Source organism: Rhinoraja longicauda, chromosome 15 (assembly GCF_053455715.1).
Source record: "Rhinoraja longicauda isolate Sanriku21f chromosome 15, sRhiLon1.1, whole genome shotgun sequence".
In the NCBI taxonomy this organism is placed as follows: Eukaryota; Metazoa; Chordata; class Chondrichthyes; order Rajiformes; family Arhynchobatidae; genus Rhinoraja; species Rhinoraja longicauda.
The window spans coordinates 33,524,101-33,536,351 of record NC_135967.1 but is presented as its reverse complement, the minus strand read 5'-3'; the positions used below and the strand labels follow the sequence as shown (position 1 = coordinate 33,536,351).

The 12,251-nt window shown below is 39.6% G+C and overlaps 1 protein-coding gene across 1 annotated transcript in view; it reads right to left on the bottom strand.

The window, feature by feature from the left end:
- The window catches only part of fhdc2 (FH2 domain containing 2), a 56,812-nt gene that overhangs the window by 11,861 nt on the left and 32,700 nt on the right, over positions 1–12,251 (bottom strand). The window contains exon 11 of the mRNA XM_078412456.1: positions 6,513–6,674. Coding sequence (XP_078268582.1) covers positions 6,513–6,674 — 162 coding nt within the window. The remainder of the gene's footprint in view (positions 1–6,512; positions 6,675–12,251) is intronic.

Below are 12,251 nucleotides of genomic sequence, written 5' to 3'. Positions count from 1 at the left end.
TCACTCACCATTATTAATGAAAATTACGATGCCAGATAAAGAACAGTCAGTCTATAGATGGAGACTCAACTCTTTACTATTGAAAAGGCAAGACTTTTGTGATTTTATTCGAGGACAAATTGAATTATTTTTGGAAACAAATTTAAATTCAGTTGATGATAAATTTATTGTATGGGATGCAATGAAGGCTTATTTGAGAGGCCAAATTATAAGCTGCTCATCTAAGATAAAGAAAGACTATAGGAAGGAATCTGAAAGATTAGAAAAAGAAATCACCGTATTAGAAAAAGACTTACAGAAAACTTCTTCAGATACAACAAAAACACAACTTGCAAATAAAAAATTTCAATACAACACTTTACATACTTACAGAACAGAAAAACTAATATTACGAACTAACCAAAGATATTATGAATTAGGAGAAAGAGCGCACAAGGTATTGGCATGGCAACTGAAAGAAGAACAAATATCAAGAACAATAAATTCAATTAGAACAGATCAAAACATTATTACATATAAACCTAGAGAAATCAATGAGGTATTTAAGCAATTCTACACTAATCTGTACCATTCTGAATCTGAAAAGGATGAAATTAAGATAAATAATTTTTTATCCAAGATACAATTACCAACAATCTCTAATGAGGAGCAGATGGGACTAAATGCTTCCTTTACTTTGAGAGAAGTGGAGGAAGTATTATATTCTTTACCAAGTAATAAATCTCCAGGGGAAGATGGTTTCCCGCTTGAGTTCTATAAAAAATTTAAAGATTTGTTGTTACCAGTATTCATGGAAGTGATACATCAAGCGGAAAAAACTTCTACATCACCAGAATCCTTCTCACTGGCAATTATAACCGTAATTCAAAAAAAAGGGAAAGACCCTTTAAATGCATCTTCTTATAGACCAATATCATTGTTGAATGCAGATTATAAAATAGTTGCTAAACTTTTGGCAAGGAGATTGGCAGAATATTTACCGAAGCTGGTTAAAGAGGACCAAACTGGATTTGTCAAAAAAAGGAAAATATCTGATAATGTAGCAAGATTTATAAGTATTTTACATTTAGCACAGAAAAGAAAGGAATTGAGCGTAGCAGTTGCTTTAGATGCTGAAAAGGCGTTTGACAGGTTAGAATGGGATTTTTTATTTAAAGTATTAGAGAAGTACGGATTGGGAAATGGTTCAATAACTGGGTAAAAGCTCTTTATAAACAACCTAAAGCCAAAGTGGTGACAAATGGCCAATCTTCTCAATCATTTAATTTGGAAAGATCTAGTAGATAGGGATGTCCCTTGTCACCGGCTTTATTTGTATTGGCCATTGAACCTCTGGCAGAGCTAATAAGATCAGATTTAGACATTGAAGGATTTAAAGTTAATCAGGAAAATCACAAAATTACTTTATTTGCAGATGATGTTTTAATTTGTCTTACTAGACCATTGGAATCCTTAAGAAAATTATATTTCAGACTGGAAGAATATGGGAAAGTATCAGGATATAAAATTAATAAAGATAAAACTGAAATAATGCCTCTTTCTGAAGGTAATTATGATCAATGTAAAAGAGAAAGAGTTTAAATGGCAAAAAGAAGGCATGAAGTACCTAGGGGTTAAAGTAGATAATAAGTTAAATAATCTGTATAAACTAAATTATAAACCACTAATTAAAAAAATTGAGGAGGACTTGAAGAAATGGATGAATCTTCCAATTACATTGCTAGGGAGAGTGAACTGTATTAAGATGAATATTTTTCCGAGGTTACAGTATTTATTCCAAACACTGCCTATACCTTTACCAAATAATTTTTTCCAAGAATTGAATAAAATTGTGAGAAATTTCTTTGGAAAGGTAAAATGCCAAGAGTGTCTATGGAAAAATTAACATGGAAATTTGAATTAGGTGGACTGCAATTACCAAATTTTAAAAATTACTATCTGGCAGCACAAATGAGTTTTATTTCATCCTTTTATCAAGAGGGTGGAAAAACAGCATGGGTTAAAATTGAAATGGATAAAATAAAAGAACTATGCCCAGAAGAATTTATCTAAAAATGGGAAACGAAGCTATTAGTTAAGGATCAAGAGTCACCTTTGCTAAAACATTTAATTAATATATTGTTGAAAACAGTTAAAGCTAATGATAAAAGATTTTTTCTAACAGCTAAAACTCCATTAGTAAAAAATAGATTACTGCCGTTTGCTTGGAATAATCAAATATTACAAGTCTGGGAACAGAAGGGTATTAAACATATGGGAGATTGCTACGAAGGAAATAATTTTTTGACATTTTCTCAATTGAGAAACAAATATCAAATTCCAGGGAATAGTATTTTTTTCTATTATCAATTACAATCTTTTTTAAGGGAAAAGTTAGGTAATTCAATGTTTTTATTTCAATTAAAGGAATTGAATCCCTGATTCAGGGCAAGGGAACTAAAAAAATTATATCTTCAATGTATAAATTGTTACAAAAATCTAGTCCAAAGACAGGAATTCAAAAATCAAGACAAAGATGGGAAACAGATCTGAATATTAGCATTGATGAACCAAGTTGGGAAAGATTGTGTTTAGAAAGTATGAAAAATACTATTAATGTGAGATATAGTTTAGTACAATACAATTTTTTACATCAACTATATTTAACTCCGAAAAAATTAAACAATTTAAATCCAAATTTACCTGAAATTTGTTTTAGATGCAACCAGGATGTGGGTACTTTTTTACACTCCACATGGGCATGTCCTAAGGTAACTCCTTTTTGGAAAGACCTAAAAAACTTTTTGGAACAATTGATGAATAAGACCATACCATTAGATTATTGGGAGATACTAAAGGAATATTACCAAGATTAATTTTAGATAAATATCAGGAAAGATTTCTCAAAATAGCAATAGCAATAGCAAAAAAATGTGTGGCGGTCACTTGGAAAGATCACAATGAAATAAGAATTGCAAGATGGTATGCAGAAATGCGTAGTTGTATCCCATTAGAAAAAGCTACTTATAATCTGAGAAATAAATATGATTTCTTTTTGAAACTTTGGAACCCATTTACTTTAAAACTAGGATTAAGAATTGGAAATATTTAATTTTAGGATTCTTTTGATACCCCTAAAAAGAATTTAATAAGAAATTAGCCGGAAGTGTTTCCTTCTTGTCTCCAGGTTTCCTCCTTTCTTCTTTCTTTCTTTCTTTCCTCTTTTTATTTTTATTTCTTTATCTTTCTTCTTCTCCTTTTTCCTCTTTTTTCTAACTGGGGGGTGGGGGGTTGTGGGTGGGGAGAAAATACAGAACAATACAGGTATAATCGAATTTAAAATGTATAATCGAATTTATAATGTAGGTACCATCGCGTTCTATGAGTTCATACATGTATTTGTTTTGTTAAAATTTAAATAAAATTAATTTAAAAAGAAATTATTGCAGAGTTGACACCTGGAAATTACTTTGACAGTAATAGTGGGCATCACTGAGCAACCTGTCAAGAGTTTGGGGAAGCTTTTTGACGCAATTCTGAAAGACTCTGCCGCAATTCAAAAGTCCATCGAAGACCTTGAAGCCTGGCTCACCAGTCGACAAGTCAGGCTTGCCTGGCAGATTCAAGGCCTGGATCTATCAGCATTCCATCCTGCCCCGTGTCCTGTGGCCTCTGCTGGTTTACGCTGTTCCATTGACCACAGTTGAGTCCCTCGAAAGGAAGATCAGTAGCTTTCTCCGCAAGTGGCTTGGCCTTCCCTGCAGCCTCAACAGTGCAGCATTGTATGGGACCAGTAACATCTTGCAGCTCCCATACAGTGGCCTCACTGAAGAATTTATGGTGGCGCGAACAAGAGAAGCCCGACACTACAGGGACTCCAAGGACCAGAAGGTGTCATCAGCTGGAATTGAGGTGAGAACAGGGAGAATGGCGGAGAACAGGGAAATGGAGGGCGGAGAAAGCAGTGGAGGTGGCAGAGTCACGCCTAAGGCAAAAGGCATTGGCGGGAGTCATGGCAACTGGCAGAGCGGGCTTGGGATACTTCCCTAAGACCCAGGTTGGCAAGGCCCAGGGCAAGGAGAGACACCATCTAGTCCAGGAAGAGGTCCGAGCAGGTGTGGAGGAAGAGCGTGTGAGCAGGACGGTGGGGCTCAGGTAGCAGGGAGAGCATACCGCAGCGCAGGATTACCTAGTCATCCTGCATGCAGGCAGATTTCCAGCGCATCCGGTTCCTTGTCAAAGCTGTCTACGATGCCCTACCAAGCCCAGCAAACCTCCACGTCTGGGGCAAAATTGTGACACCTTCCTGCCCACTTTGCTCTGGAAGAGGATCATTAGAACATCTCCTCGGCAGCTGCCCAAAGTCCCTTGGCGAAGTTTGCTATTGGTGGTGCCATGACCAGCACCATGACCAGGTGCTCAAGGTGGTTGCTGAGAGCATAGCTACTGCCATCAGTAACAGCATACACCACCACGCCCCAAAGAAATTAATCACTTTTGTCAAAGCTGGAGAGCAGCCCCGACCACAACCAAAAACAAGGGCGGGCCTCCTCTACACGGCCACTGACTGGCAGCTGCATGTCGATATGGGTAAACAGCTGAGATTTCCGCAGCACATCACAGCAACATCACTCCGGCCAGACATGATCATCACCTCCGAAGTGACAAAACAGCTGATCATTCTGGAGCTGACACTGCCCTGGGAAGAGCGTATTGAAGAAGCAAATGAGAGGAAACGCGCATAGTACCAGGAATCGGTGGAGATGTGCCAGGACAGAAGCCGGAAGACATACTATGAACCAATAGAGGTGGGCTCTAGAGGCTTTGCAGGACACTCACTCTGCAAAGTCCTCAACCAGTTGGGCATTACAGGGCTGGCAAAGAAGAGGGCCATTCAATCCGCAAGCGAAGCCGCAGAGAAAGCCACTAGGTGGCTTTGGATTAAGAGGGCTGATCCGTGGGCGGTTGCTGCTGGGACGCAAGTCGGGGCCTGATCAACGCCGGCTGGGTCGCCAGGGCGAGGGTGTCTGATGTTGTGAGACCCGAAACACCCGATGATCCCAGGTCACATCACTGAGGATGCATCCCAGCGCATCCAGATGGTGTATCTTTCGCATGACAAATATTACTGATAAAACAAGAGATCCAGTCTGGAGTCCAGTGGAACCCCACTAGTAACAACCTTACTGTCATATAAAAACACCCAAGAACCATTATCTTGTCTTTTCAACTAAGCAAAGTTTTGAACCAATTTGACAGTCTCTCCTGGATGTCCTATGGAATATTACTCTTTGGACCATTCTGCCATGTGGGATATTATATAATGTCTTTTAAAATCCATAGAGATTACATCAAAATCACTGTTCACATTGATCCTCCTTGTTACCTCCACAAATAATTTGATCAACTTAGTTGGAGACAATCTTCCCTGAAACTAATCCATGCCAACTCCTGGACTACTCTGTACCTTCCTCACCGAATGTCATATTTTCATTTAAGTCTTTTTTTAATTAAGTGAGTAAGGCAGTTAATTTGTCTTAGACAAATTGCAATGCTGAACTGTCATTATTTCTCAACACGCATGTAACATGTTGACAGTGTGTACAGGCATCAAAGAAAGCCAAGTAAAACATTGACATTACAATTTCATGGGGGAATGGTGGGGAGGGTGGGGTAGCAATGTGATTAATCTCTATTGTTTTTAGGATGAAATATTACTCCATTCAGTTAATAGACAGCCAGGGAAGGACTCACTGTTTTTGCCTTGCAGTCTTCAGTAGGATTCAGCAGTGGCAGGTGATACATTTGATGATCAGGTTATGTATCAAATCCACCAGAGTGTGCAGACCTCAATTAACCCAGAGGACACAACTTATTTTTTTAAAAATCACTCTTGCTTAGAAGGCAAAATAGATGTTGGAGTTATCAACATAAAGTGTAGGTACATGCCAGAGAGAAAGAACAGTACAGCACAATAAAACAGGCCCTTCAGCCCACAATGTCTGTGCAGAACATGATGCCAAGACCAACTCTTATCTGCCTGCACATAATCTATATCCTTCCACTCCCTCCATATTCATAGGAATATCCCATCGTCTCCAAAATGCCACTATCATATCTGCTTCAACCACCATCCCAGCAGCACCTTGAGGTGGTGAGTGCTTAGAAAATACTTGCCCTATGCATGTCCTTTAAACTTTGCCCCTCTTACCTTAAAGCTTTGCCCACTTAAGTATTTGATTTTTCCATCCTGGAAATACATCCTCTTCACTCCTGCAAGTGATTTGTTCTCCTCCTAATCGTTCAGCTCCAACATAGGACACAGCTAACAAAATTCCCTCTCTCCTAGTTGCTGCCTGACCTGCTGAGTTACTCCAGCATTTTGTGATACCTGCTAACAAAATTTCAGTGTGTCTCAGCTAATGATATACAACTTATGCCATCAGGAACACCTGCAATTATATAATTGTCTGGCATGGGCAATGGCACTAACTTAACTCAAACTTAACTTTACTGGGAATAATTGACAGTACCTGAATTGCTTTCTGGAATTTTTCACAGAAGCTTTTGAGAACAATACAGTATTCTTCCACCTTAAACTTGTCATCTTCACAGAAATATTCTACCAAAGAGTTTCTCAACTTCTGGAACAATTCCATTTTTCCCCAAATTACTTTCAGTTCTTTCTTTGCATTCTGTAAATGAAAGGGAAACAAAGGCTTACAAAAATGTAATCTGAAGCAACAGATTTTTTTAACAATTCTTACATTTAGCTCAATGCCTTTTAATTTGAAGAATGGATTTTCACAATCGCTTTTTAGAAACATCCATCGAGCATACAGGGACTGCGTTAGAATAAATATCATGCTGAAACTTAATTGCTATTAAACATAGAAGCACTGAGGATTGTAAGATAATTGAATAGTGTCTGAGTTCCATTCGGACTCCAGCTACTGAGATTGTTTTTTTTGCATAGAAACTTGGAATATGAATTATCCCAACTTCAAGAGAACTAGTGACAACATTGACAGAATTATCTGAGTCAAACAGAGACAGCAATGTGTGGTGTCAATTAGATATATAATTTAAGATATGGTTATTTTCTAAAGGTATCTATTTTTGTTGTATAACATTGAGGTTAATCATAATAATAATAATCCCTCTGAGTACTAATCAACTTTGCTTGCACTTATTCCAAGCTTGCCATTCTGTCGAGCTGAATTACATTTGCTGACAAAACAGAAAACTACCTGCCCTTTAAATGGCTTATGTTGCAGATGAAAGACACCTCGGAACGTACATAAATGACAATGTTACATCATACAATTAATTATTCCTGGGAAAATAAAAATAAAAATTACTATCAGGCATTACATTGCTTTAATCAAACTGTGAATATTTTGCTTATTTCTGGTTGTCTGAAAGCAAGGAAACTTTCAGGCACAGAGCAAAGACATAAGACAATTGGGCGTTCTGGCCTGGTAAGAGGGATTAGAGAGTCGACCTATCAAAGATAGGTTTAGGTTCATTATTGCTCCGGCTACATCCTATCTGTCCCGCCCACTCCCCTGACATCAGTCTGAAGAAGGGTCTCAACCCGAAACGTCACCCATTTCTTCTCTCCAGAGATGCGGCCTGTCCCGCTGAGTTACTCCAGCATTTTGTGTCTACCTTAAGTTTATTATTGTCCCACTGAAGTACATTGACAAGCTTTCTATTACATATTATCCAATCGACCAGATAATTATATTCATAAATACAATTGAGTCAAACTCAAGTACAATAGATAGAAGAAAAAGGAAGATACTGAATGCAGAATATAGTTCTCAGCATTGTAGTGCATTAGTACAATAGACAAAGTCTAAAGTCGACAATAGAGTAGAGGTGAAAACAGTACCCTAGCTTATGGAAAGGACCATTCTGAAGTCTGACAACAGATGGGAAGAAGCTGTTCCTGAGTCCAGTGGTGCTTCAAACCTCTGTACCTTCTGGTGGATGGAAGCAGGGAGAAGAAGGAATGACTGGGGTTGGACAAATCTTAGATTAGGTTGGCTGCTTTTCTGAGGCTGTGTGAAGTGTAGATGGAGTCAATGGTGGGATGTTCGGTCAGTGTGATGGACTGGACAACATCTACAATTTCTTGGAGTCTTAGGCAGAGCTGTTCCCAAATCAAGCTGTGATGGTCTCGACCAGAAACATCACCCATTCCTTCTCTCCAGAGATGCTGCCTGTCCCACTGAGTTACTCCAGCATTTTGCGTCTATCTTCGATGCAACTCGACAGTGTGGTTTCTATGGTGCATCTGTCGAAGTTTGTAAGAGCCATCAGAGACTTGCTGAATTTCCTCAGTCTCCTAAGGAAGTAGAGGCATTGGTTGCCTTCTAGGCTATTGCATCAATGTGCTCGGTTATACAGAATTGTCAAGAACAGAGCAATGATTTTGTGATGTATTATTTTATGTTAGTGGATGTGCGGTAAAATGAAGTGACTTGGACTGGCGAACACAGAAAAAACTTCCAGTTGAAATAATACAATTATTTAACAATTAGATGTTGCAACAGAAGAACTCTAGGTTTGATCTGTTAGATGACGAGATGCACAAAATTTAAAAGTATAGTGATTGAATCAATCCACAAAAATAGGTTTGTTCTAAAGCTTGACAGAATTCTGGAAGGCAACATTCTCTTGTAGACTTTTACATGAGACTGTTTGAGGATAAAGTCAGTATTCAATCCTTTGAGCTTCAATCTGAAATTAGATCAAAGCTGTGTTTCCTAGAAAATCTTTCAAGTATACTTCTGAAGGCGCTGACTGCAGAAGAGCACATGGAACTTGCACTGTAGTGAACAATGTTAACTACTAACAAACAATTTTCTTTTGTTTTCTATGTCATCTCCCTTTGAGCACAAGCAGTAACAATATAATCAAGATGTCCCCATATCAAACAAATTGGAAAAAACATTTTAAGAATTGTTAACACAATCATAAGAAATACACCCCAAATAAGGGTATCTGAAAAACCATATGATCTATGCAACTTTGTTTATTTGTGACCACTGCCATGCTTATGTTAGATGTAGCCAACCAGAGATAAAATTTAAACAGAATTCTTCTGTCTGTACACAGGGATATAAAATCAACAAATATTTGTTGTAATAATAAGTATAATGCCCTCAGACACTGTGTTCAAAGCCAGTGACTGCTATTACTGGAAGAACATAGAAACATAGAAAATAGGTGCAGGAGTAGGACATTCGGCCCTTCGAGCCAGCACCACCATTCAATATGATCGTGGCTGTTCATCCAAAATCCGTACACCATTCCTGCTTTTCCCCCATATCCCTTGATTCCGTGACGAAGTGCAAAGGAAGATCCCGCATTGTACAAGAAGGTCAATATGATCTTTGGAACGTGTTCAGGAATGCCAAGAGCGAATTACAAAACAAATTGGAGGTTCAATTCAATCAAGTGATGCCAAGCGATTGTGGAAGGGCCTGAATACTATCACCTGCTACAAGCTGAAATTGGGGCGTAATCTCTGGTGACAACACATCCATTTGATCGATATAGCTTGATGTGCTCAATGTTTTGAACAGACAAACAAAGTTCCACCAAGCAGCCTCACCGCAGACACCACTGGCCCTATGTCATACATCTTGGTGGCAGAAGACAGACTAAACTCTTGGAAGATGGTCGGCCCAGAGGGAGTTATTGTATTTTCATTTTATTATCCTGCACCATCGTGTAGCTTTGCACTCAACATTGTATTTATTGTTGCATTTTTTCTATTGTTCACTCTGTGACCTTCATGTGAACAAGGAATTTCATTGCCCCTTGATGTATATGGCAATAAACTAAACTGAATTTGAATTTGATCAAATGAAATGGTGGACATCCACAGTCTCTTCCCCAGTTAGGGGAGTCTAAAACTTGAGTGCATAGGTTTAAAGTAAGGTGAGAAAAATTAAAAGGAATCCAAGGGCAACTTTTTCCACACAAATGGTGGTGAGTAAATGGAATAAACCGCCAGAGGAACTGGTGGAGGTACAATTATGACTGGGACATGGACAGGATAGGTTTGGACATATATGGGTCAAGCACAGGTAAATGGGGCTAGCTCAGTTAAGCAACTTTGTTGGATTGAACAAGGTGGGCCAAACAGCCTGTTTCCATGCTATTTGACTCGATGACTCTTAATAGTCCCAGCATAAACAGGAATTATGCCACACTTCACAAAACAAATTTTAAAAATAATTACTTTCCTGGTTAGAAATGGACCAGACCAGCGACCAAATTGTTGATTCTCAGTAAGTCAAAAATTTGTAAGACCACTAAAAATTGATCTAACATCCTTGCTACTGATTTTAATACTAAAATTAAACTTGTAAACTTGGATTCATGAGAGACCCTAATGACAATTGTTTAACATTTCAAGTCAAGACGAAATTTAGCTTCAGCTCAAATATAAATGTTGCAACTGGTTGGAAGGAACAAACAAATAAAAACTTCAGTCTTCCAAACGATGTGGTCATAATCTTAATAATAATAATACATTTTATTTGTCATATGTAGGTTGGCATAGGGTCAACGGTACAATGAAATGTATTTGACAAGACAACGGATCACCTCAGCAGTAATATTCCAAGGATAAATAAGATAAAAAATAACATTAGTAAGGTAAAAAGACAATATTAAAAAAAGGTAAAAAGATAATATTAAAAATAATCAACATATATGATTTGAAATGTGTTTATGAGTTCAGAAGTCTGATGGCCTGATGGTAGAAACTGTTCTTAGGTCTGGTGGTACACGCAGCCATACTCCTGTATCGTCTGCCTGATGGTAACAAGAACAGCCTGCGTGCTGGGTGGCTGTGGTCCTAGATGATGCTGCGTGCCTTCCACTGGCACCGCTGGTAGAAAATGTCCTGAATGGCTGGGAGACAGTTGCCAGTGATGTACTGTGCCGTCTTCACCACTCTCTGTAGTGATTTGTGGCTGTGGGCAGAACAGTTCCCGTACCAGACTGTAATGCAGCCCGTCAGCAGGCTCTCGATGGTGCATCTGTAGAAGTTTGTGAGGATGCTGGCGTTCATGCCAAACTTCCTCTGTCTTCTCAGGAAAAAGAGCCGCTGGTGGGCCTTCTTTGTTATTGTGTCCGTGTGGTGTCCAGGAAAGGTCCTCATTGATGTGCACACCGAAGAACTTAAAGCTGCTGACCCTTTCAACCTCAGCATCACCGATGTGGATGGGGAGGTGTCCACTCCCCCGCTGTCTCCTGTAGTCCACAATCATCTCTTTAGTTTTACTGACATTGAGAGAGAGGTTATTTTCCTGGCACCAGCTGTTCTGTGCTTTTAACTCCTTCCTATAGGCCTTCTCATTGTTGTCTGTGCAGAGGCCCAAGATGGTCGTGTCGTCAGCAAACTTTAGGATGCTGTTTGAGCTGTGCTTAGCAGTACAGTCGTGCGTGAACAGGGAGTACAGGAGAGGACTGAGCACACAGCCCTGTGGTGTGCCTGTTTTGAGGATCAGTGAGGAAGAGGTGTGGCTGCCAATTCTCACCACCTGGGGCCAGCCCGTCAGGAAATCGAATATCTATCCACAGATGGAGGTCTCCAGTCTCACATCAAGGAGCTTGGGGACGAGTTTTGAGGGAATAATTGTGTTGAATGCCGAGCTGTAGTCGATAAAGAGCATTCTCGCATATGTATTTCCTTTGTCCAGGTGGGTGAGAGCAGTATGTATTGCCATGGCGATGGCATCGTCCGTGGCCCTGTTTGGTCTATATGCAAACTGAAGAGGGTCCAAGGTGTCAGGGAGAGAGGAGCAGATGTGAGTTTTGACTAGTCGTTCGAAGCACTTCATGATGACTGATATCAGTGCGACAGGACGGTAGTCATTTAAACAGGAGGTTAATGGTTTCTTTGGAACAGGAAGAACGATGATGGATGCTTTGAAGAAGGTGGGAACCACAGACTGACTCAGAGAGAGGTTGAAGATGTTGGTGAACACATCTGCCAGTTGATCAGCACACGCTCTGAGGGCCCGCCCTGGAATACCATCCGGCCCTGGAGCTTTGCGGTCGTTGACTTTTTTGAAGGACCGCCTCAGGTCTGCTGTTTGTAAGGACAATGTGGTAGTCCCCCTGCACACCTGTGGACTCATGGTGGGCGCTGTGTTGTCTGCATCGAACCGGGCGTAAAAGGTGTTAAGCTCGTCCGAGAGCGATGCGGTAGGCTGAACAGTGCTCCTGTTTTTCCCTTTGTAGTC